This window comes from Eretmochelys imbricata, chromosome 18 (assembly GCF_965152235.1).
Source record: "Eretmochelys imbricata isolate rEreImb1 chromosome 18, rEreImb1.hap1, whole genome shotgun sequence".
Classification (NCBI taxonomy): Eukaryota; Metazoa; Chordata; order Testudines; family Cheloniidae; genus Eretmochelys; species Eretmochelys imbricata.
The window spans coordinates 3,425,572-3,452,354 of NC_135589.1; the positions used below are offsets into that span (position 1 = coordinate 3,425,572).

The 26,783-nt window shown below is 50.6% G+C and overlaps 1 protein-coding gene across 2 annotated transcripts in view; it reads right to left on the reverse strand.

Annotated features, from left to right (window-relative positions):
- The window catches only part of CLDN19 (claudin 19), a 73,191-nt gene extending 47,036 nt beyond the window's left edge, over positions 1–26,155 (reverse strand). Inside the window, exons 1-4 of one of the 2 annotated variants that reach the window (XM_077837272.1) lie at positions 25,933–26,155; positions 15,535–15,699; positions 12,490–12,574; positions 11,206–11,368 (exon numbers count right to left, since the gene is read on the reverse strand). In XM_077837272.1, coding sequence (XP_077693398.1) covers positions 11,206–11,368; positions 12,490–12,574; positions 15,535–15,699; positions 25,933–26,155 — 636 coding nt within the window. Of the gene's footprint in view, positions 1–11,205; positions 11,369–12,489; positions 12,575–15,534; positions 15,700–25,932 lie in introns of those variants that run through there. The other variant, XM_077837271.1, reaches the window with a different exon arrangement.
- Positions 26,156–26,783: the final 628 nt, after the last annotated feature.

Sequence of the window (26,783 nt, forward strand, 5' to 3'; positions counted from 1 at the left end):
ACTTTATGGGGTTAAATTCTATCACCCAAATTCTATCACCCATAGCCCACATCCTGAATAGAGGACCTACTGAATCCCTTGGGGTGAGGGGGGTGTACAAAGTTCATAAGAAGTCTGGACTTAACTTGTGGGTATTGGCAAATTCCCTTAGATGCTGTTGACCAAGAAAAATCCGCTTTTATAGTGAAATCTTGCCTATATGAGTTTAAGATTATGCCCTTTGGATTAGTCAATGCAGAGGCCACCTTCCAGAGGCTTGTCAAGGAAGTGTTGCAAGGATTAGAAACCTTTGCCAGGGCCTAATAGATGGCTTGGCGATTTTCAGTAGTTTGTGGTGAGATCACTTGAACCATGTAGGAATTGTGTTACAAAGGCTGAGAGAAGCCAACTCACTGTTATGACTCAAAATTCAAGGAGGGGGGGGCTGCAGAGGTATCTTACCGAGGACACAGGGTGGATAGTGGGTTTGTTCACCCGGACCCTTTAAAAGTAGAAGCTATTCAGGGTTGGCCTGCCCCACAAACACAGAAGCCCGCTCAATCCTTTATTGTTCTGGCCAACTCTTATCATAGGTTTGTAAAGATGTTTAGTGACATTGTGGGCTCATAACAGACCTTAAAAAAAGTGGAAACCAGAGTCGGTGGTGTGAACAAAGGCCCGTGAAAAAGGCTTTCGGAACATAAAAGAAACTTTGTCTAAAAAGCCTGTTTTGGTCAGTCCTGATTTCAGCAAACCTTTGTGCTGTGCACTGAGGCTTCTAGGTATAGTGCTAATGCAGGATGGTATGGGAAACAAGCGATATCCCATTGCCTGCTTGAGTAAAAAACTGACCCCTACTGAACAGAACTATGCTGTCATTGAGCGGGAAGGCTATGCCATTGTTTGGGCTGCTAAGCAACTAAAACCTTATTTATATAATAAAAATTATAAGGTTTTGACATATCATGCCTCTCTAGTATGGTTCCATCAAGGTAAGGGCACCAATTCCAGACTATTAGGGTTCCAGACTATAGTCCATCAGATGAAATTCGTGTTGATAAATGAAAAGTAATGCACATTGGAAAACATAATCCCAACTTTATATATAAAATGACGGGGTCTAAATTAGCTGTTACCACTCAAGAAAGAGATCTTGGGGTCATCGTGGATAGTTCTCTGAAATCATCCACTCACTGTGCAGCGGCAGTCAAAAAAGCGAACAGAATGTTGGGAATCATTAAGAAAGGGATCGATAATAAGACAGAAAATATCATGTTGCCTCTATATAAATCCATGGTACATCCACACCTTGGATACTGTGTGCAGATGTGGTCGCCCCATCTCAAAAAAGATATGTTGGAATTGGAAAAGGTTCAGAAAAGGTCAACAAAAACTATTAGGGGTATGAAATGGCTTCTGTATGAGGAGAGATTAATAAGACTGGGACTTTTCAGCTTGGAAAAGAGACAACTAAGGGGGGATATGATAGAGGTCTATAAAATCATGACTGGTGTGGCAAAAATAAATAAGGAATGGTTATTTACTCCTTCTCATAACACAAGAAGTAAGGGGTCACCAAATGAAATTAATAGGCAGCAGGTTTAAAACAATAAAAGGAAGTATTTTTTCACACAACGCACAGTCTCCCTGTGGAACTTCTTGCCAGACAATGTTGTAAAGGCCAATTTCTTCAAAAAAGAACTAGATAAGTTCATGGAGGATAGGTCCATCAATGGTTATTAGCCAGGATGGGCAGGGATGGTGTCCCTAGTCTTTGTTTGCCAGAAGCTGGGAATGGGTGACAGGGGATGAATCACCTGTTCTGTTCATTCCCTCTGGGTCACCTGGCATTGGCCATTGTCCGAAGACAGGATACTGGGTTAGATGGACCTTTGGTCTGACTCACTAAGGCCATTCTTATGTTCTTATTATGGTGGAGCCTAGTTCTGCAGGAATTTGACATGGAAATAGTCCATAGCAAGAGGAAAGAAAATATAGTGGCTGATGCCTTAGCAAGACTAGGGGGATTTTAGGACATCAGTGACACCCCTTCTGACATCAGTTTTGCATTGGGGGGGTGTGATGCTGTTGGACCAGGTGCCAGCTATAGTCAAGGCTGTAGGCATCAGCTGAGTGCTGACAAATTCATAGCTAGAAACCAGACCAGCTCACCTGTATGTTAGTATTGTGAGAGCTAGATGTTAGACTTGTAAGGATGTATTTAGTGGGTTGACGCTATAAAAGGCTTGTAAGTTGCTGTATGCCGTACTCTGACTTGTAGTGTCTGTAGCCCATGCTATAAGAGAATATGAAAATTTTGCTTTATAATTGTAAAAATGCCTGCTCTGAACTTGTGAAGTCACACAGGAGGCGTGTTCCCCCGGCCCATTAAGGAGGACTATCAAAACTAAGTGGGCCATTGTAGGACAAAAACTTTGCTGATTGCCCCATCCACCCACGAAGAAGTTGCGTGCAGATATGCTCGTTCCATCAGTTTGAACTCTGGGGGAAGGTCATATAAAAAAGCTCACAGGAAGAAATAGTTTGCTGTTTGGATCTCAGAAGGGCTGGAGCTAAGGGACAAAAGCAGAAATCCCTAGGGACCGCCTGGGTTAGCCCTAAAAGACATTCAATGCTGACGGATTACTACATCTCTGTCACCTTTTGGAACCATAGACTGTAACTCATTTGTGCTTATATTGTGCCTGCTTTAACCTGTAAATAACTCTCATTTCTTTTTCCTAGTTTATAAATCCTTAGTTAGTTTGCTATAGGATTGGCTACCAGCATTGTCTTTGGTGTGAGATCCAAGGTACAAATTAATCTGGGGTAAGTGACTGGTCACAACCTGACTATTTTGTGATATTTGGTGTAAGTGAGCACTTACCAGCTTGGCTCGGTGGCAAGATAGACTGGAGTGCCCAAGGGGACTGTCTGTAGCTCCAGGATAAGATTATTGTAGTACTTTGGGAGTTCACATTTGTTACTGGGTTTGTGAAATCTAATTATAAAACGTATCACCCATCTGCGATGTCTGCCCTGAGGCTGGCGCTCACGGTCATGAACCACTCCAGAGAGCGTGGCACTGGCTGTCTTCAAATTCTGCCCATAACTGTCAAAGGGAGCTGAGCACTTGAAAATCTGAGCCTTGCTGTCCGGCGTGGACCAATGTCTGAGGCGTAGATCACTGAGTACTGAAATGCTCTAGTAAAGAGGTACTCCTAAGGACCTAGTCTCTAGCTAATCTGAGCCCCACTGAGCTCTGATTTACTTTGCAGATGGAATTGCCAAACAATGAACTGCAGAGAGGCACAAATATCTCACAGCTGTTACTGTAGCCAGCAGCTTACTGGTCAAAAACATGTTGCCAACGCAGTCAAGACAAGCAAAACTGCCTTCTAAACAGCTATTGCAGCACCCCATAATGTTACCTGACAGGGCTGTGTGTGTCGGGCTGCTGAACCTACAGCCCATCTTAAAGCAAAAGTCCGTTTAAATTAGCAAAGCACAAATCATCGCACCCAATTAGGCACAATCCAAACTCTGAATCAACTGAAAAGAGATTATGTGTTTTATGCACAGCATCTTAAACGACTCCATGCAGGCAGCCTTGGTTAATTAAGGCTTTGTTTAGTCACCGGGCTGAAAAATGTCAGTAAATAGGGAATGAACATTCTGGCTTGGAGAGGCCAATTAAGGGAGTTAGTCCAAGAGTGAGTCCTAGGAACAAAGAGTTTGGGCTGAGCTGAGGGCCAGTGCCAAGTCAGTGAGCAGAGATGAGAGTGAAAACCAGTACAAGGATCCCGATGTTCGGGCCTGGCCAACTGCAGACTTCTATTGCTCCCACCACCACAGATCTCCTCTGCATTCCCTCCTCCCACTAGTGCCAGCTCCCCTTTCCTTCCTTCTCCTACAGCTCCCACCCGCTCCACTTCCTCCCATTGCCCTCCCCTTTGCCCCCTGTCATGCCTGCACAAATCCAGATTCCAGCAGCACTTCCTCCTCCTCCCTGGCAATGTATGCCCCAACCTGGCGCTGCCTCTGCCCCCGTCCTCTCTGCCCCTTCCACCACACCTCCACCTCTCTGTGCCCTCCCACTGTAAGCTCAGACTTCTTCCCACGCTGTCATGCTCCCTTTCTCTGCCCCAAATTGTTCCCATGTGTGAAGATCACCCCAAAGTGCTCCACCCTCCGTGGTCATGCCAAACCAACCCCCCCAGGCTCACCTTAAATTGGTCCTTCGTGCATGCTCGCTCTCGCGAGATCTTTCCCAAACCCTCCCCCCACTATGTTCTCCCCATACACTGGCCCTGTGTAATCATCCCAAACTCCTCCTCATTATCTTACCCTAAAGCACTGTACCCCCTTGAGGTGCTCTTCCCTTGATCCCCCCCAAACCCATCCACCATGAGCTCCCACTAAACCACTCCAATTTAAAATCAACCCTAATTTTGAAACTGTGAATGAAAAGGAGGAAATTATTAATATTATATTCCCAAGAGAGGTGAAAAACATGTATAGTAGAAAAGGGAGGAAAGGGATAGATAATAAGACAGAAAATATCATATTGCCTCTATATAAATCCATAGTACCCCCACATCTTGAATACTGCTTGCAGATCTGGTCATCCCATCTCAAAAAAGATATATTGGAATTGGAAAAGGTTCAGAAAAGGGCAACAAAAATAATTAGGGGTATGGAATGGCTGCCATATGAGGAGAAATTAATAAGACTGGGACTTTTCAGTCTGGAAAAGAGACGACTCAGGAGAGATATGATTGAGGTCTATAAAATCATGACTGGTGTAGAGAAAGTAGATAAGGAAGTGTTGGTTACTACTTCTCATAACACAAGAACTAGGGGTCACCAAAAGAAATTAATCGGCAGCAGATTTAAAACAAACAAAAGGAAGTATTTCTTCACACAACGCATAGTCAACCTGTGGAACTATTTGCTCAAGAATGTTGTGAAGGCCAAGACTATAACAGGGTTCAAAAAATAACTACATGAGTTAATGGAGGATAGGTCCATCAATGGCGATTAGCCAGGATGGGCAGGGATGGTGTCCCTAGCCTCTGTTTGCAAGAAGCTGGGAGTGGATGACCGGGAATGGATGACTTGATGATTGCCTGTTCTGTTCATTCCCTCTGAAGCACCTGGCATTGGCCACTGTCGGAAGACAGGATACTGGGCTAGATGGACCTTTGATCTGACCCAGTGTGGACATTCTTATGTTCTTATGTAAAAGGACCTCAGTAAGAGTGTGCGACCAGCATCAAATAGCAAGAGCCTAAAAAGCATAGTGATCCCATTTCACTATGCATTATTACAATATAGCTGGCACAAATGCTAATCATTGTTTGCATTGGGATGCACTTTCGCATTGGAAATATAGTTGAAGGTTTTCTTTTTAAAAACAGTAATCATTTTATGACAGTCATTTTTGTAACTTGCTCTAAAGGCTTAAAAACTAGTAAGCAGCTCTGAAACTCATTCACCACCACAGGAAGCGTATTGCAGGGCCCAACGCTCCTGAGCCCCAATTCTATGTCATAGCCGCAGGGCGATTGTCTGAAACAAACACAGCTGACCATGTCTTTAGAGACTGTACCATTCAGCTCTGTGTTTCACAGGGCTTTGTAGAAGTCTTCTACTCTCACTGGCAGCATAGTCAGGAGAGCAAAAAGATGAGACTTTGTTCTTCTGGACAGTCGTGTGGTTAAGTAAATGAGACAGTTCTCAGCTGTGGTAGCCCATGAGCTCTGCCAGTAGGGTTATTGTGCAGATCCGCAGATCCTACTCCTTGTCTGTAAAATGTGGGGAATGATCCCCTAGTCCTTGCTCAGTAATAGGGGCTGTGAGCAATTAAAACCAACCCTTTGGACAGGTGGGACTTGTGGTGGGCCCCAGACAGCCTGGGTGCCATGCTGCGATACAGTGTTATTTCAGCTCCATGCCAGGCTGCAGCGATATCTGCAGCACATGTCCAGGTGTGTTTATTTTCTCTCTCATTTTGTGATTTCCCCTCCATTTCTGTTAAATAGCTAATAAAATATCAAGGACCTGAATTGGCTTTCTGAGCGACAAGCTACATCATCTAGGCGTGGGCCTCCCATTGACTTTCAGTGAGGCTCAGGGCTTGTCTACATGGTCAGTTAGCAAGTGCCAAGCTGGGGTGTGAATCTACAGTCACTAGCCTGCCGCATACTGTTGGCCTGCAGCCTGCTACCGTGCATTAAAGTGTGCACCAACTCACTCTCATTTCAAAGTGGAGTAGATCGAACCCTTAGGCTTCCAGTGGGTGAGTCACTTTTGAAAATGGGACTTAGGCCTAGCAACGCCTAAATACCATTAAAAATCTCAACCTTCCCACCTTGGAGAGAGATTGGACTCTGACCTTGGGAGACCCAGGAGCAGGGAACTAATTGGGAAGAACGTATAGGTTGCAATCTTTTTCCTTAAATCACACCACAGGAGGATTTGCAAATCACCTGAGAGGTACAGAGTCTGGTTACGAGAACTTTCTGGGGGTTTGCATAAAAGGAGCTGTAGATTTTAAAGAGTAAAAGAGAGGCAAGCATTTAGAAAGATGGCAAAGACCAAAAATATTTTATTAACCTTTGAGTTGTGATTTTTAGTATAAACAATCAAAAGACATTTGAAATTCAAACCTGTATAATTCCCCTTAAGTATATTTTGGACCATAGAAAAGTTAATACAATTTTCAATTAAAAGAATAAAAACATTCTTATACACAGTGCTGTACTCTTTGTATAAAAAGATCTTTCAGAAAATGTATCACAGGTTTCTTTTAAAATCCTTGCTATAGTAGTGTCACTTAAATTTTTTGGACTTTTTTTGAAGGAAACACAATAAGCTGGGTTCAGACAAACAACCACTGCTCTCCCCTGATGGGTGAAGACAGACTATAAACACTGCTCTCCCCTGATGGGTGAAGAAGACATTTTTACATTGGGTCTGAAATTCAAAAGAGAGAGAGAGCTGTTAGTGCTGAGTTATGCAGAAAAAACAGCAAATAGGGCAGAAAGACCATACACTGCTCCCTTTCCTACTGATCTTCAATGCACCCATCCACCCAGGTTTCAGCAAAACACCTGATAGTTTGACAAAATTCCACTTGAAAAATTAGTTTGAATTTGGCATAGATTTTAAAAAAACAAACCGCTCCTGTGGACTAAAAACTGGCTGCAAACCAAGGAGAATGAGAATTTAATGATATAAGGGGCTGTGTCTAGAGGCTATGAGGACTGATGTTATAACCAGTCACTTTAAATAGCTGCATATCATGATCTGGAGAACGGTGTTAAACGCTAATTTGATTTGCAGATGCTACTAAACTGGGAGGTCTGAACCATGTAAACAGAAATAACCCCCAGGGTCCTACAGGGATTAGCAATGTGGGCAGGAAGTAACAATAGAGAACACCACTTCGAGAAATGCAAAGTAGGCATCTGGGGGGGTAAATAAATCAAAATATTCCATGGGAGCCATTGGCTTCCCTAGCACAGGGAGGCACTGTCCATCTTTAATTTAGGGCCAGATTTTTAAAGGTATTTAGACTCAAAGATGTAGGTACCTTAGAGACTAACAAATTTATTTGAGCATAAGGGAGGAAGTGAGCTGTAGCTCACGAAAGCTTACGCTCAAATAAATTGGTTAGTCTCTAAGGTGCCACTAGTACTCCTGTTCTTTTTGTGAATACAGACTAACATGGCTGCTACTCTGAAAGACGTAGGTAGACACTAGTCATCTAACTCCCATTGATTTCAATGGCACTATTCCCGAGGGCATAGACTCATAGACTCATAGATATTAAGGTCAGAAGGGACCATTATGATCATCTAGTCTGACCTCCTGCACAATGCAGGCCACAGAATCCCACCCACTCCTGCAATAAACTTCTCACCTATGTCTGAGCTATTGAAGACCTCAAATCATGGTTTAAAGACTTCAAGGTGCAGAGAATCCTCCAGCAAGTGACCTGGGCCCCATGCAACAGAGGAAGGCGAAAGACCCCCACGGCCTCTTCCAATATGCCCTGGATTCCTTCCCGACCCCAAATATGGCAATCAGCTGAACCCTGAGCATGTGGGCAAGACTCACCAGCCAGATACCCAGGAAAGAATTCTCTGTAGTAACTCAGATCCCACCTCATCTAACATCCCATCATAGGCCATTGGGCCTATTTACCATGAATAGTTAAAGATCAGTTAATTGCCAAAAGCATGTTATCCCATCATACCATCTCCTCCATAAACATATCAAGTTTAATCTTGAAGCCAGATATGTCTTTTGCCTCCACTGCTTCCCTTAGAAGGCTATTCCAGAACTTCGTTCCTCTGATGATTAGAAACCTTTGTCTAATTTCAAGTCTATGTTCTACCCAGTGCGACTAAGGGGTCCAGAACTGGGCCCTATGTCAATATCTCACAAGCTGTTTCTCAGAGAAATGAACGTACTGAGATGCCTTAACAGAATTCTTGTCTGTCTATTTAACAGAGCAACTTTTGTATTTTTCAGGTGACCTGCCCTCAAAGACCAAGTGTTACTTTTCCAGAGTATTAGAGGCACTTTAAAAAAAATATTGTTATGCTGTTTCTGAAGTGAGTGAGAATCAGTAGAGAATTGACACTGGTATGTGACCGATTTAAAAGTTATCAATATCTTTCTAACGAGGCAGAAAACTGTAAAACTCAATTTTTTGAGGCCTGGCATAAAAGTATGAGTGTTTCCAGGGGCTAAGTATATTACTGTTTTAACTATTAAGTGTATTAACACCACTGACAGTCATTGAAAGAGTCTGTCTAACCCTAACCATTTATCTACTTTAGGACATTTTCAATATTACTTTCTTGTTAGACAACATGTTACAGCTAAAATAGGGGGTGTCACATATGCAGAGACTGTAGTATACAGTAGTATAAGAGGCTACATGTAAATCTAGGGTTGCAGAAAAGATAGGCTAGGCTATTGTATTTGCAAAACAGTACTTGATGTGGTTAATGACTATATCAACGTATATGCACAAGGGGGCAGAGTTAAGGTTGCACAGGCAATTGGCACTTCTTCACTTAAGTGCTTAACTGTGCAACCTTAGTGACATTCTCCTAACATGGGTCCATCTCCAGGACTTAAAAGTTCCAATTCCAAAACACCTGTAAGAAACTTGTGTTTGTCTATAATCCTGACCTGTTTGGCTGGGTGCCCTCTGAATGCTGACAGTCTTCTCTGAAACTACCAGAATCCAGCTGGCTTGACCAACGGCTGCCAGCTGCTGAGAACCCTTATTCTGTATTCCTTCTGATGCTCCTGGTGTAATCTGGGTGTGCCGGGATGCTGGGAGAAGGGGCACTGCCTGAAGATCTACAGGGAGCTTTGGGGCGTTTTGCAGGAGAAGGGGCCTGCTCAGCTGAGCTCCTCACCCGCACTGGAGCAGAGGCCCTGCCGCTGTATCAGAATTCAGGACCTCCAGTCGTCTGACACCTTTTCCATTTGTGGCTCCAAAGCCAGTTAGCAGCAAATGAAACATTTCAAAGCCTGCAGGAGACTTTACAGCCACTTCGATTTTCAGGTTCCTAAGCTCTGTTGTCTAGCTATGCTCCCATGGAGTTTAGGAGCTTCTTAAGCTTCAAGAACTCACCCTCCTCCGGAGCTAGTTTTGCCAGGCCCTTGGTTTCAGGAACTGGTTTGGAGCAGTCACTGGACTAAGATATTTAGGGTCAGATTTCAGAAGCATTCCAGTGTTCTCCTTTGGAGGCATAGGATCCTCCATTGTTTGTGGAGGAGTTGCTGAGTACAAACCCCTTTTAAAAGTCTGACCTGGAGCATGTAGCTAAGTTGGCTACATCCTTCCTAGGATATGTACTTAGCAAAAAGAAAAACCAATGTATTGCACATGCTCAAAACCCAGTTTTCAAATGCTCAGAACTTAGCCAAATCAAAACCCTTCCCCCCCAAACAAGGCCAGATACTCCTGCTCTCTGAGGACTCACCCCATGCCAACTTTCAGTTGTCAAACCTCAGCCAGTTCAGCTCTAAGATAAAAAAAAAGTTTGTCTATAATTGACAGTGGATTTCTTCTAACTCTCTGGGTGCTCAGCCTTGCAAAAAACTTGTTTTGGGTATAAACCAAAGCTGCAGAATTTTAATCTGACAGGCGAAAGCTTTAGAAACACAGGGTGCCTGTCAACAGGGTGTATAAAGGTGCAACCTTAGTTTAGTACACATGGCTACTACACCTCTAATGTCAGTAATAAATCAGTGGTAGACTCTCTCCTGGAGTACTGTGTTCAGGTTCAGCCAGGCCATCTGAAGGATAGAGTAGAAAAAGGCTACAGAAGAGCAACAAAACCTTCAGAGGCCTGGAAGGATTAGGAGCTAAAAAAGAGGTGACATGATAAAAGTACCTCGAATGAATAATGGCCCAGAGAACATCTGCCAGACCCTCCTATTTCCCCCCTCGGAAACACAAGAACCAGGGGAGACCCAAGGAAATTAAATACAACAAAATTTAGACTAAGAAGAAAGACTTGTTTTTACACAACACAAAACTCAGTGGGACTCAATGCCACAAGATATCATGGAGATTGAAAATGTATTAGGATTTTTTTTTTAAAACAGACATTTATATAGAGAATAGCTGCGTTTACATGAGTTACGATAAAAGTGTATATGGGATGAATCAACCCGCGTCTGCCAGGAATTAGGAAAACACTTCCCCAGTGATGAGTGATGGGTTTTGGCCATTCCTCTGAAGCATCTGGGACTGGCCTCTGTCACAAACAGGACGCTGGCCTAGATGAGCCCCAAGTCTGCGCCAGCCCGGTCATTCCTATGTTTCAGTGTTCTAGCTGTTTGGCCGGCCAACATGGCAGAGGCCAAGCAATGCTGGACCGGTGATAAACCTGGCCGTGAGGCCAGCGTAGATGGAGCTAGTAGGGGAAGAACCTGACGATGGCTGAAGCAAGAGCTATGTCGAGAAGAACATTTTAGATGCTTCTGTTATAAGTGGAGCTGCCCCCCAGGCTATTAGGGGCGCCCCCGAGAAGCGTGTGTGGTTTGGGAAGGCCCGCCCAAGGCTGCCTGAGCAGCACTGAAGAAGGATCTAGTGTCTGTTGCACTGACGAAGTGGCCGGGAACACCACGGTCTCTAGCACATGCCTGAGAAGGAAGGGAAACGTTGGGCGGCGGGTGGGAAGGTGGGGGTCAGACGTACTCCCTAGCTGTTGAAGGCTGTGACTGCCTATAGTACTGCTGTCCTCTCCTCTCCTCAGGGGGGGTGGGGCAGGAGCAGCACAGGAAGGAGCCTCCCAGCATGGTCAGGCTGGCAGCTGCCCAGCCAACAAACAAGGCGGAACCAAATTCGTACCTAGTGTGAGAGAGAAAAGAGATGGTGGAAACAAGGGAGAAGGTGGAGGGACTGGTGCTCCACCCCTCTGCCGGGGGCTGGGTGGGAAAGGGACCCCATGCCCATTCACCGACACATCACCCAGATGCCCCACATGGGCACATATGTAGAATGTGGCCCTCTGTCTCTTCTGGGAGAAAGAGGCTGATGGAGCACTGGGCATTACAGAGAGGAAGACAGGCCAGATCTGTTCCAGAGCCAGCGCCCGGACAGAATGCATTGGCTCGCTGATGGACTGATTTCATAATGTCTGGAGGTAGGGGAGGGAACCGGGCTTATTCAGCCTTTTCACATGACACACATCCCAAGCACGCTGAGGGGGAGGGGAGGAGACCCGCCTGGCCCCCGCAGTGTGGCTCCCCAGGCAGAAGTGGTGTTGGCAGCACAGGTGGTGGCCTGGATGGCAAACGACGGAAATTCACAGCTGACATTCGATCAGGGAGGGCTGCGAACCCCAGTGAGGACAGAGAGGGAGACGCTGCGGAGAACAGCAACAAAGGGTCCCACGTGGGGAAACACAGGTAACCCCTCCAGGGAAATAACAGCTGAAACATGGATACAGTGAGTGACAGGAAAAGGACCATTTGTGCTTCCTAGGTCCAAGGGAGAATCAGGGCAGGAGGTTGCTGCTGGTAGAACAGGGGCTTGTTTGACACAGTGACTGAGTCTCCTGGAGAATGTATGGTGGCATATGGGAAGGGGGCTGGCACTGCTGGGGGCATGAACAGAGGGACAGAGGCTTGGGGCAGGGGGCTGGCACTGCTGTGGGCACGAACAGAGGGGCAATAGCACCAGAGTAGAGCATAGGGTCGTGTGAGCCATGGGCTATGGCTAGCTCTGGCAGGAAAGGACAGGACAATGCAGGGAATAACGCTGTGTGTACTGTTTCCTTCAATTTCTATCATGAGGCTAGGGAGGAGTGTGGCTGAGACAAATGGGCACCAGATGGCACCATGGGCACGGGCACCAGGCTCTGAATACGATGTCCGTGGCTGGGTACCTTTGTCACAATGCCACTAATGAGCTAAAACACAAGGAAAATGGCTTCCCCCTAAACAGCCCATTTGTTTAAAGGCACTTACCGGGCATTAACTGGAGTGTTGGGGTTGAAGAATTCATAGGTCACCTGTGTTGCATACCACGAAACAGCTGTTAAGGTGCACAGACCTGGGAATATACAACAAGAACCAAAGAATCAGCTTCCGGAGGCCTTTTGGGGATGTTTTCCCACCATAGACTTTACAATTGAATACAGTCATTCGCTTTTAAAAGCTATTTGAGCCCTTTAATATTCTATTCTTCATATTCTCTGTGGCTACGAAGTTCCATTGAAGTCCAATGGTACTCTCAGGGCTCGTCTACGGACAACCATGACCCAAAATGACGACAATGGTTTCATTCACACCTTTTGTTATTTTGGTGAACGTTGGTACACAGACCCACCATTACACATGTAATATGAGGTAGGAAGGGACTTTCCAATAAAGGGCTAAAACTGTCACCAGGTTGCTTAGAAACAAGGAAGCAGATTCTAAGAGGCAGCTAGCCAGATAGGAGTAATAGGTAGTTAATGTGACAGGACTAAAATATGCTTTCAGTTTACATATGTGAATATGAACATGAGAACGGTCACACTGGGTCAGACCAAACCCCAGTATCCTGTCTTCCAACAGTGGCCAATGCCAGGTGCCCCAGGGGGAATGAACAGAACAGATAATCATCGAGTGATCCATCCCCTGTCGCTCATTCCCAGCTTCTGGCAAACAGAGGCTAAGGACACCATCCCTGGCCATTCTGGCTAATAGCCATTGATGGGACTATCCTCCATGAATTTATCTAGTTCTTCTTTGAACTGAAGTCAGCTGAGTTACTCCATGTGGAACTGGGACCAGAATTTGGGCCACCATTTTTAAGAGACAAGATCTCTTTGAAGCAGGAACAAATATAAGGTGCAAAACTGTCAAACTACTTCTCTTTCCTGTTGCAAAATGGCCCTAAACAAAGAGGATCCCAGACCAGAAGAAGGTGGTTTGACCCTCCTGTTCTTAGAGACAGCTTTATAACCTTGGGAAAGAAGTGAATCTTTTCCGGACTGGATTCAGAGCAGTACTGAGCACAGATTTGGACTCTATAGGCATGGCAGAATATTCATTTTAAGAACACCTGGACCTTTGCTGAAATTGTTAATGGGGAATCAACACTTAGAAGGGATGTTTCTAGTGGGTTCCCATCGGGACCTGTTTTTGGCCCAATGCTATTCATTATCTTTATCAATGATCTGGAAGAAAAATGAGGTTTTCAGATGACACAAAGATTGGTGGGTTGGTAAATAATGACAAGGATGGGTCAGTGATACAGACCAATCAGATCGCTTGGTAAACTGGGTGCAGTTAAATAACACCATTTATTATAGCCAAAGGCAAAAATCACACCTCAAGGAAACAAGAATGTTGGTCAGACTTCTGTGGTTGGGGAACTGTGTCCTGGAAAGCACAGACTCAAAGTGGGTCATGGTGGGTAACTGGAGCTAAAAGGGCTAACATGATCCTTGGATATATAAACAAGAGAACATAAAGCATCAGTAGGAGGAGTTAATACCACTGTATAGGGCAGGAAAGAGACCAATAATGGGCGCTGTCCAGTTCTGGTATCCTGTTGTGATAACTGGACCTACACATTTACCCTAATTGTGGGTTCAACTGTAAGAGGTGAGTGTAGGTTCGTCAGATGTCACCATAACCTGTAACAACAAATGTTGATGGGGAAAAGTAGAGGAAGTTATTTTCAATAAAGAATCTTATAAACAGGTGCAAGAAAACCAGACAGAGACTGAATTAGTCCAAACAAAAAGGCCTCCATATATAACCCATGTGTTGAGATCATGCCTGGTAGACAAGAAAATCTGGGTCTGAAAATTAATGACTCAAAATAGGTGTGTCAGAAACCAGACCTAATTGGTGGATGAAATAATGAGTGGATAGGCTATTCTACCCACCACTCCCATTTACAAAGACTCTGGGGGGAGTGGGAAAGAGCAGATGGCGCTACTAAAGCAAGCTTCACCATCATGGCTGCCACCCCATCATCTGCTGTGACCTCCGGCCTAATCCTGAAAGATGTCCTGACCTGACTGGGTCAGAGAGAGGGACCCAGACAACACTGCTTGTCTACCGGCTCCAACTGAATCCCAAACACCACCTGGGATGGAATGGGATCAGACTTTAACAACAACCCAACACTGGTCCTGCAGCAGCATCCAGCCTGGTCTCGGGTATCATTTCTTATTACACTAGTGTCTAGGGGACCTAGACATGGATGGTTCTATTATTCTAGGTGCTGTACAAACACATGACAAAGAGGTGGCCCTGCCCCAAAGAGCTTTCAATCCAAGTAACACATTCGTAGCCAGGGGCCTCATCCGTACATAAATCGGGGATGGAATTAACTTTACAAATTCCCCACCTTGCACTGAACACTTTCAATAAACAAGCAGGATCACTGGCAGCAGAAGATGCTATTTTCCTGAGGGAGAACCCATGTCAAAGCCAAAAGAACCAAGATGAAACATCCCAGCATTGGCTGGCATCAGCCCATTTCAATGCTGGGCCTCTCCCCTTAGCTGAGAGGCAGGTCTGAAGCACCTGTGCTAAACTGCTATAGCTAAATGGGCCTTCAGCTGAGCCTGCCCACCTTGGAGAAGCCAGCCGGCTCCGTTAGACACAAGTGCCACTTATCTAAACCCCACCCCCTCATCTTACAGTCTTCCACATCTCCCAGAGTAAAAATGAGAGACCCCCTTTTAGAACCACGGAGTAGGTGGATAGGCAGATTTCAGATCCCTGAGGCCATTCTGCTAGACCCACCTATGCCCAGACGTTGTATCTACAGGCATACAACTACTAGAAATAGAGGAGGATGTTTATTAACCCCCTGCCTGTGATCACACTCTCTCCTGCAAGGGGAATAACTCACATGGACTTTGAGGCTACCTGCCCATTCAGAAGCTGTGACACGTCATCAGATCTCCTGCCCCACGCTAGAGCTAACCAATATCACAGCAGACAAGTTCAGACTATCATCAAATGGCAGGAGTTTGTGGGTACAGGGGGCTCTGGACTTTGTCTTACCTGCTATGAGGAAGAGAATGCCACCGGCCACAGCAATCCGGCTTTTGATAACAGGGTTCTCGTCCCCCACTTTGGTACATTTCATTCCCACCACGCTGACAATGACCCCCACAAAGCCCAGGAGGATAGAAACCACCATGAGCGCCCGGGAGGTCTGGAGGTGAACTGCAAAGCAAGAAAAGTGCAAGTCACTGGTGCTGCAGAGCAGATTAACCATGCAAAGAACCAGAGCCAGAGAAGAGAGGGGGCATCACTGGTCAACAAGACCAGCACCCCGGGGAAGAACAGTGCCTCCCAAGTCCCTGCACTGATGAGTGCAACTATTCGCATCCCTAAGTAGCAGTTCTGAGGTGCCCAGCAGCCCTTCCCCGTGGCCATATTGTCTTGTGGTGTCTAAAGAGCCATTCCCCCAGGTTTGCTGCTCTGTGGCACTGAGGAGCCATTCTGCACAGTGGTAACATCGTGGCCAATCCTGGAGCTGTTCTCCACCAATCAGGTCACGTCACAAGCACCAGGATCCTCTTCCTTACCAGCCACGCTGCTCTCTGGAGTCCAGAATCCAACCCCGACTCATCAAGCTCCCAGCCCCAGGTGGGGGCTTTGGAGGCTGTGTATATTGGGGGGGATTTAGCCTCAGGCATTGTGACCAGATGCAGTTCCCCCTCCTCTCCTCTCCAAGGGTCACTTCAGGAGTGGAGCACAGCCCTGCAGAGAGGCCCCATCCTGTGATGAGCTGCCAAAATCTTAACAACCGGTTCCCTATAAAAAGTTCTGATGTAAGGGCTGTGCCCCAGTATGTATTTTTGTACCAACAGGGTTACCATACGTCCGTATTTTCCCGGGAGGAATTTTTAAAATTTAAAATTTAAAAATTCCTCCTGGACGGCGATTTAAGAACCAGAAAGCCTGACCTGTCCAGGAAAATACGGGTGTATGTTAACCCTGCCTAAAGTTCTTCAAAAAGATGGGCCTGAGCTAGAAATGAGCTCTGTTTCACAGGTGTGAGGCCCCGCCACGCCTTGGGGGTGTGCTAGGGGGACCAGATGTCTGGATTTTATAGGGACAGTCCTGATTTTAGGGTCTTTTTCTTATAGATGTAAGCAGAGTCAGGATGAGCTCCACCCTGACATCTGGTGGTGAGGTGTGGCAAGTTGTGGAAAAGAACTTCAGGGGCCGATCTCATTTGCATAGGCACACCCACCCCGCCTAGAATGAGACCATAGCTGCCCAAATGGTCACTTTGGCTGCTGTGGGATCCCCAGTGTCTCTGTTATTGGGGCAGGAAGAATAAATTGTTATTACCCTGATTATGGGAACTGTGCTTGGAACTGTACGTGGCCTTTTGTTATGATGGAGGGATTCACCATCAACTAAGTAGCACTCGCTAGGCAAGGGTCATGGGTTCCAAAACTGTGTGAAGGGAGAGAGGCTGGGGATAAGTATTAATACTTGGTGGCATGGGCCCCTTGGTGAGGGCCTTACATGCTAATTGCACTTCCTCCTCTCTCCACTGTGGAATATCAGAGCTAATTTTGATTTCATTAGAAGTCTAGTTATAGGCTGCTGAGCTCACTTTGGGCTGACAGTGCACCAGCACTGGGGCTCCCCTACTACAAGCTGAATTCACCTAAGAGCTGAAATCACTGAGTGTTGTGTTAAGTAGTGGGGGAGCCTGAAGATATATTGTGGAGCAGTTCGACGCGGAGCAGTGTGTGGATGGCAGGAGCTGCTTGTGGGTCGTGGAGCTGAGCGAAGGAGTTCGTGGGGCGGCTGGCGGAGCAGAGCGCTGCTATGGAGCTATGGGGCGGTCAGCTTCAGATCATGTAAGGTGCCTCTTACCCCCGTCCCATTTCTACCCAGGTTGGGAGGTAAAGCTCTGCAAATAAACTTTCGAACTCTGGGGCTGCCCTGACCAGGGACAGAGACTTTTGGGGGCATTGGACTTTTGGGACTTTGGGTGATTTGGGGTTGCTGGACTCAAGAACCAAAGGGAAAAGGGCATGCCCCAATTTGCCTGGGGTGGGTTTTTTTTTTGCTCATGGGTTGTGTTATGAATCCTGTTGGTGGTGTTTCCCCAACATAATGCCACATTGTTTCTCTCTGTTATTAAAAGGCTTTTGCTACACTCAGACTATGTGCTTGCGAGAGGGGAAGTATTGCCTCTTGGAGGCGCCCAGCGGGGGTGGTATAGATTTGTCCCAGGTCACTGGGTGGGGGCTCGAGCCGGTTTGCATTGTGTTATTGGAATGGAACCCCTAGATATTGAACCCGGCCCTTGTTGCTGCCAACTCTGACGGGCAGAAGGGTTACATATAGGCCTCTATTACCCCGCACCCCCATCCTGATTTTTCACACTTGCTGTCTGGTCACTGTGCACATATGTGGGTCCCAGCTGCTCCCTGCCCCCCTCATTGAAGCAGGTGTGCAGGGTTACTGCCCTGGGAACTGCAGGGCACCAGTGGACGTGGGGCCAGCTGCAGACAGGGGCGTGGGGCAGGGCTAGCTGGAGGCAGGGGGTGTGGGGCTGGCTGCGGGCAGGGCAGGGGGTTCGGAGCTGACTGGAGACAGAAGGGTGCAGGGGTAGCTGGAGGCAAGGGGGTGTGGGGCTGACTGGAGGTAGGGGCTGGTTGCAGGCAAGGCAGGGGGGTGCGGGCCTGGCTGCAGACAGGGCAGGGGGTGCGTGCGGCAGGGGTTGGCTGCAGGCAAGGCAGGGGGTATGGCAGGGGCTGGCTGCAGGCAGGGCAGGGGGTGCGGGGCTGGTGTGGACAGGGGGTGCGGGGCTGGCTGGAGACAGGGCACGGGGTGTGTGCTGCAGGCATTGACTGGATACAGGGCAGGGGGGGTGCGGGGCTGGTGCGGGCAGGGCAGGGGTGTGTGTCAGGGGTTGGCTGGATACAGGGCAGGGGGTGCGGCAGGGGCTGGCTCCGGGCAGGGGCTGCGGGGGTGGCTGGAGACAGGGCAGGGGGTGCGGCAGGGGCTGGCTGCGGGCAGGGGCTGCGGGGGTGGCTGGAGATAGGGCAGGGGGTGCGGGCAGGGGGTGCAGGGGTGGCTGGAGACAGGGCAGGGGGTGGCTGGAGACAGGGGCTGGCTGTGGGGAGGGGGTTCAGGGGTGGCTGGAAACAGGGCAGGGGGTGGCTGGAGATAGGGGGTGGCTGCGGGCTGGGCAGGGGTGCGGCAGGGACTGGCTGCAGGCAGGGGGTGCGGGGGTGGCTGGAGGCAGGGCAGGGGGTGGCTGGAGACAGGGGCTGGCTGCAGGGAGGGGGTTCAGGGGTGGCTGGAGGCGGTGCAGGGGGTGCGGCAGGGGCTGGCTGCAGGCAGCGTGTGTGGGGGTGGCTGGAGGCAGGGCAGGGGGTGGCTGGAGACAGGGGCTGGCTGCGGGCAGGGGGGTGGGCGCTCGCGGGCAGAGCGGCTCGGAGCAGCCCGAGTAGCAGGACGCAGCCCCGGCCCAGCAGAGCAGCCGGGGACCCACCCGGCAGCAGCGGGAGCCCCAGGGCCAGGGGTCGGGGGAGCAGCATCAGGGCTCATGCCCAGGGCCAGGCGGCAGCCCACGTGGCTCCCGCAGTGCAGCGCCCCCGGTGGCCGGAGGAGGAATCACAGCACTTCCCCGCCGGAGCCCAGCAAAGCCTCAGCACCCCCTGCAGGGAAGCGAGTTAACAACCGGTTCTAAAACGGCTTAAAAATTTAACAACCGGTTCACGCGAACCGGCTCCAGCTCACCACTGGCCCCATCCCACATCAAAGCACAGCTCTGTCTACATTTCCAAGCAGGAGGAACAGATGGCATGGCCTCCCCAGCCCAGCCGCCTCATGTGTCCTGTGCGGATTTGTTTCCCCTGGCACGTCGATCAAACGCCTCAGTCCTCTCAAGACACCTGAGCTGATTTCTTTCACAACAGGTGTCTTTAGTGCAGCCTTCATTGGTAGCGGTTTTGCTCTGCCCTCCCTTTCCCCTGCTCTGTGTCGCTGGATGGTTTCAGGGGGATTTTTCACTTCTCTATTTGATACTCTTGGGGTATCTGGCAGAGCCCCCATGCGGGAGGAGAAAGAAGACTTTCCAAATGTATTATCCCTTATTCCCTTTCAATCTCCCCCTTTCCGTTTCTTATGCAGCCCATTAATTACACTGCCCATTACATGCAGGGGGAGGATCAGTGTGGCCATTAGCTACTTCTGTCCGAGGAGCAGCTGCTAGTCTGGAGTGTTAAATGGTTACTAGAAACTTGCAGTTATCAAACACACACACATCAGCATAGGGGCTGGATTGGGACACCCACTTCTCAGTAACTTCAATGTCAGTTATGTGTCTGAAATCCCCTAAACAGCTTTGAAAATCTCGCCTTAGAAAGGCAGAATTAAGCCTTAGGCTGCAGGCATCTTGGAATAAAAAAGCCCCTGAACTTGTGCAGTGAGACCCTACCCTGGCCATCTTCCAGCCCTGCTCTGTCATCCTTATTCACAAGGGCTTTGAGGGTGTGGAGTTGTAGACAAGGCTGTTCTCGGCCAGTGCCATAGGAATGCACTGAGATTGTGTTCCCCAGACATAAGGGGGAGAGAGAGCTCAGTGGTTTGAGCATTGGCCTGCTAAACCCAAGGCTGAGAGTTCAATCTTTGAGGAGGCCACTTAGGGATCTGGGGGAAAAAATGGGGATTGGTCCTGCTTTGATCAGGGGGTTGGACTAGATGATCTCCTGAGGTCCTTTCCAACCCTGATATTCTATGATGGCTCTGGGTTTGTCCCACAAGCTCGTTGCTTAGACTTGATTGTTTTTAACACCTAAAAGCTGGGCTAGAGTTTCAAACCTGCCTGAGTCAGATGGAGAGAAGGAGCCAGGAGGCCATCATGAGCCGCGAATGTGTCATAAAACAGGTGATAAACACCAGCGCAGATTGGTGGGGAAGGAACTGCATGAATTGACCGGCTCCAAGTACTTTCTATGCGCTTGTGAGCTCAGAAAAGATGGACACAAGAAATGTCTTAAAACAAAGTGAAATGCCTAAGTTTGGGGCATGGACCATGGACATTCCGTGAGACAGAAACAGAAACTTCGTCAGGGGCCACCATCTTCAGCTGTGGATTCCTGGGAAACGCTCAGAAACACCCTGGTCACCACCCCACGAGCATAGGCGTGCGCACGGGGTGTGCTGGGTGTGCCCAGGCACACCCTAATGCAGGGCAGAGCTCTGGGGGGCCGGGGCTGCGTGCTTCCATGGGGCAGCGTGTCTGGCTTTGCGCTGAGCCAAACGCTTCTAGAAGCCTCATGATTGGGGAGCCATGGTGTTGGACAAGGGCCAGGGGCAGTCAGGGGACAGGGAGCAGGCTGGGTTGGATACATAGGAGGTGAGCTGGGCCGTGGTGCCCATGCTTCATGGTTCGGCAATGTGGGGTGGGGCAGCTCCCCCCTCCCCGGCATCCCTCTGCACGCTGCCTCCATCCCCCCTCCCAGAGCTGACCCAGTTCCCAGAGTGGTGGGGGGGCAATGCCAGAGCTGCCTGACTGCGCCTCCCCAGCAGGGAGAGGGAGGGAGCTGCAGGCAGAGAGAGCAGCAGGAGTCTGTCACTGTCAGACACAGATGGGGGGCGGGGCGGCATTGTGGGGGCAAACAGATGGAGCCAGGGGCAGGAGAAAGTAACAGTGATGGGCACCCCGGGGCTGGCATAAAATACACAGTACAGAGAGGGCTTCCTGGGGAGGGGGGGTATACCAACACTCCCTTCCCCCACAGACCAGACCCAGGCTGCAGCTGGCTCTGTCCATCACTCCCCCCACCCCACAGAGACCCACACAACCCTCTGCCCTCCTGGAAGATCCCCACCAGCCCCTGTGCCCCATCACCCCTCTCCAGAGAGCCCCCCCTTTGTGCCTCCAGAAACAGCTCCCCTCACCCATGCTCCCCAGCTCCCCAGCTCCCTACAATCTCCCCCTTTGCCTTCCCTGTCCCGCCCCCAGCTCATTGGCCAGGAGGCTCCCAGACTGTTGGCCAGCACAGCCAATGGGAGCTGCACCTGAGGCAGGGGGCTTGCTTGCAGATGGTGCCTCCACAGCACAGGGAGGGGGAGCCACAGGTGAGCAAACCCCGGTCACCGTCATCACAGGCCCAGCAATTCTCTGGGTATTTAATTTCACTGAGGCAAGTAATTTAATCTACCCTTCCTTTCCAGACAGTTTGTGTCTTTTCTTGTAAGAAAACTTACAATTTCTTTGCAAAGAAGTCCAGTTATAGTTTTTCACTTGAGAAGTATATTTTCTGGTTGGTCATAAGCTCATTTATAGGGAATTTTAAAAGTCACTTGAATTGTAACTCTTTTTTTCCCATTGGTCCAAAAACACATGGAAGATGTGCAGATTTTTATTTCTGTGGGTCAAACCATGTAGAAATGTAAATATCAGAGCTAGAAAAGCTCTGCAAGGGTATGGGTCCCTCAGGAAATTGTCCTCAAGTCATTCATTCTTCTGGGCACTCCATTCTATTGTTCCCTCTTACATTGAGAGAGATCAGTGTCTCCACCCACAGGTTTCAGAGTAGCAGCCGTGTTAGTCTGTATTCGCAAAAAGAAAAGGAGGACTTGTGGCACCTTAGAGACTAACCAATTTATTTGAGCATGAGCTTTCGTGAGCTACAGCTCACTTCATCAGAGTAGCTCACGAAAGCTTATGCTCAAATAAATTGGTTAGTCTCTGAGGGGCCACAAGTCCTCCTTTTCTTCTTTCCACCCACAGGAAGACTGGGCCAACCCTGCAGCCACTCTGCCTCTACCCTTGTTCTCTGTCTGCTCCCTCTGCCAGCCCCTTTGGTCTCCCTGGGATTCCCCCTACTCCCTCTGGGTCTTCTTTCTCTGGAGCTTCTCCTGAAGTAAAGTTGTCATTACAGGTTCTTATCTCTGTAATGTATTTAATTTTGATGTATTTATTAAGTGTTAATTAATGCACTTTGCACTTCAGCCCTCTGTATAAATTAATCCTCTTCTTTCCATATGTTTTGCCCATAGGGTTTTCGGCAGCCCTAGGTCAGCCAGCAACAGCACTTGTGCCTTTGCAATGGGGTGAAGGAAGGGGACCATGAGATCCCTATTGATGTGCTTTGTGTTATCCTTACTCAGGGTTTAAATGTGTTTAAATGATATAAGTGCCTTGTAGAATCCCAAAGCAAGCTCATTCTCATTTCTCTTATAATAATCTCATCTACAGTATACACAGGTGTTTCATTCATTCTGAGTTGATTTTATTGTTAATTGTTATTGTTATTATTAATGATTATTAACTAGGTTACTGGGTTTTTTCAGTGAGGAAAATCCTGTGCTAAATGTTCGCCTTTAAAAAGCCCCCCTGGGTGCACACGCCCCTGCGCACCAGCAAGACCATCGGGCGGCTGAACCAGCTCAGTCCGCAGCGGGAACGTCTCCCGTCGGCTGCTCATTTCCTGTTTGGTTGCCAGCCCGTTTTATCTTGGCAGGGAGGGGAAAGGAGCCTGTGCTGCGATGCAAACCAAAGAACGCAGCCCGCAGCTGGGAGCCCAAGACTCCCCCTGCCAGATTTGAAATGCGAAGGTTGCTGGCCCCGCCTGAGCGCTGCACATGGGGCATGTAGGGTGGGGACACGGCGAAGTCCCGCTCGCTTCTGCACCGAGCCGAGAAATTACCCTCCTGGAGCTCGCTTCACTTCGGAGGGTGCCCGGGTGCAGGGAGCTACTCCCAGGCAGTCTCGGAAGGAGGAGCTGCTCCCGCTCGCCACAGCTCAGCGGTGGGTTTGTTAACGTCGGCCCGTCCCGGGCCAGCGAAAACCAAGGCGCGCAGCCTCCTATTCCGCAGCCCGAAAACCAGGTTGGAAAATCCCTCCCCGGGGCAAAACCGAGCGATCAGGAGAACCCTGCTCAGAGGGGAGGAACCAGCATTTCCTCTTCTTTGAGCTCCCACTCGATGCAGTGACCCCCGTGTTCAGCGGCGCAATGAACCGCTGACAAGGGGTTTGTGAACCGCGCGCTAAGGGAAAGCGCTGCTCGGCTCTGCCTGCGGTTACCTCCCCCTGGCTGAGCATTCACACGGCTCCCATAAAGTACAACCCCTCCCCCGCACCCCCCCCCCCCTTTGGGGCCTGTTTTCATTCATTTGCCTCCTGGTCTCGCGTCGTACCAGGCGGTGGAGGCTGCGTCTCACAACCGCTGTACCAACAAAAGAAGGAGACCCCAGGAAAGGGATGTGAGTTACCAGGATACGAACGGAATCTGCGACTCACTCCTCTCCTGCAAACTAAACTAATCTCATTTCCCAGCTGGCTTCAAATCTCCAGCAGCTACTAGCAGGGGCAGGCGGGATTTGCTGGGCATTTTTAAGCCCAGGCTTGTGTTAGGGACACAGGGACAAATAGTTTCAACTCTTCTCGTTTAAACAAATAGCTCGTTTCCATTTTACACATGGCATCTGGCTGGCTCCTGGGAAGGGCTCAGAGCTTTCTCCCAGGGTGCGGCTGCTGTAGCCCAAACTCACTCTTCGAACACTTCTCCGGGTGTAGCCGATTCCCTCCGGGACGTCTGTTTGCAGAAGAGCCCGGGGGTCAGACACGGCCTCTGTCTGCTACAAAAGAGACAGGCCAGCGAGGGAGAAAGTGCCGCGAACTGCTGGGAAGGGAGCGGGAATCCCCAGGCTCCTCGCCCACAGCAGCCCCTTTCTGGGCGCACCATGGGGGCTTTCAGCACAGACACAGCCCGGCTGCGAAGGAAGGCCGAGCAGAGGAGACAAGGAGCGTTTAGTGTAAAGGAGGAGATAGGACGGAGTATAACGGGCTGCGAAGGACGTTCCAGTTCACAAGAACTCACTAATGACATTACAAAGGCAGGGGAGTTTTGAATGAACCAAACGGTGCTTTGACAAGAGTAAAGGGTAACTGTGGGTCACTGTTTGCAGTGCTGTAACCCGTAATTAACTCCCGCTGGACCACTGGCAACTCACCCCTTTCCTTGCAGGGCCGCAGCTTGGCTACACTGAATGCTCCTGCGGCTCGCAGGGCTGCAGCTGTGCCCAGTGTGTGACTCCCTACACTGCCAGTAGGCGGTCTCCCGTCAGATGATCCACCCCTCCCAGATGCGGCGGTAGTGAGGTGGACAGAAGAATTCTTCCTTCGATCTAGCTCTGTCTATACCAGGGTTAGGCCGGCATAGCCACATCGCTCTGGGTGTGGCTTTACACAGACATGCCGATGTCAATTCCCAGGGGAGACCGGCCCCAGGGCGCTGGGGACGAAGCACAAAACCCAGCCTGTGCCAGAGGCGAGAGGCAAAGGGACCGGGTCAGGCGCTTTCTGAACTAGAACAAAGTCCCTAGGAGGACGAGGGAGGAGAGCTTTTCGCTCTTGTGCTCCAGGGGCTGATCTGGGCACCAGCTACATTCAGTGTGTCCCAAGATTTTTTTCGGGGCCCTCGCAGTGCAGATGAAAGGGAAGATTTGGCATTTGAGCTCAGCCAGGCACGTCTGACAAGGGGAAAGGGTTGGTCGAGTCTCTGCTCCTGGCTGTGCCACAGACTCCACCTGTAACCTTGAACAAGTCCCATAGGTCCAGATGCTCAAAGGTGTTTAGGCCCCTAACTCCCACCATGGGACTTTGGGAATCTGGGCCTCCGTTTCCCATCTGTACTCTGGAGATAACAGCCCTGCCCTGCCCCCCGGGGTGTTGTGAGGACAAACACTTTAGCAGAGGGGCGGTGCCGGGGCACTGCAGAGATGGGGGCAATACAAACACACGTCAATCCACCCCCACGCCCTACACTGCCGGGGGACCCGCCCCCTCGGCTTCCTCCAGCGGCTTCAGCACGCTCCCGGTCAGGCTCCCTGAACCCGGGCTTCCCCCCCGGAATGACAACTCCTTGCTCGGGGGCTGCTCTCTGCGGCATGTAGCGCACCGCAGGGACCCGGCACCCAGCGCCAGTCCTACCCTGGCAGGAACTGCCGGGGCCTGCCGCAGCCACGGGCCATGCAAACAAGCTCCCGCCGCCCCAGGCTGGCAGGTCCATAAAGGCCCCCAGCCGCACTCCCACCTGCCCCCCAACTGCAAAGCCCCGAGGCGGCGCCTTCCGCGGGGTCTGAGCGGCGCTGGCCCGGCCCAGCAGCGTCCCACGGGCAGAGCTTAGCCCTCAGCTGCCCCGCTCCGCGCCGGCAGGGCCGTATAACGCGCCCGGTCCTGTTCGCTCCGGGGCTCCGCCGGCCCTCGGCCCGCTCCAGCTCGCTGCCCCCAGAAGCCGGAACACGGTGTCCAGCGGGAGCGACCGGACACGGAGCTTGGGCTGCACCTGCACAGATCGCCCCGCTCCCCTGGGCCCCCTTGACCCTTCTCCCCGGAGCGCCCTGCGGCCCCGGCTCCCCCCGGCTCCCGCCCGCCCCGCGCCCCTTGGACGGCCCGGCGGGACTCACCGTCCAGCGAGAGCAGCGAGTCGTGCAGCTTGCACTGGACCTGGCCCGTGCTCTGCGAGGCACAGCTCATCCACAGCCCCTCGTACAGCCCCACGGCCGTGATGATCGCGTCCCCCGCGTACGAGCTCTGCTTCCACTGCGGCAGCGCCGCGCTGCAGATGGTGCCGACCCAGCCGCCCAGCGCCAGGAAATAGCCCAGCAGCTGCAAGCCCGCGTTGGCCATGGCGGCTCCCTCGGGCACTGCGCGCTGGAGCCCAGGGGCAGGCGGCTCCGTGCTCGCTGCCCAGCCCGGCCCTGCGCTCGGCCCCCGACCGCCCTGAGGGGGGCGGGCAGCAGCGCGGCTGTGCCGTGGGCCGCCCCCGCAGGGCAGGAGCCGGCCGGCGCTGCCCGCACCGCCGCCAACGGGTGGCTGGGGCCCGGCCCTGGGGGCGGTCGGCGGCTCTGCAGCCGGGGTGGGACCTGCCCGGCCCACTCCAGGCCGGGGCACGGGGCGGGGGCGCTGGGTCCTTCCCGGCTTGTGAAAGGGGGAAACGGAACAGGAATGTGGATGCCGGAGCCACCCGACCCCGCCCTGAGCCGGGGCTGCTGGGGGAACCCTTGGGGAAGGGGCTGTGAGCGGGCCCCTGAGCAGCGCTCCCGCGGGCTGCCGGTGCTCCGGGGGCTGGTGCTGCCGGAGCAGCGGTTCCCTTCCCCACCACAGCCAGGTGTGGGGGGAGGAGGGAAGGAGCCCTCCTCTCTCTAAGCCTTCCCTTGCTGCACGGGTCAGGGCCGCTTTTCGCTGACACGCCAGGATTGACCGGGGTCCCCCTGAAGGAAAAGCAGGAGCCGCTGCAGTGCGCGGTTAAGACACG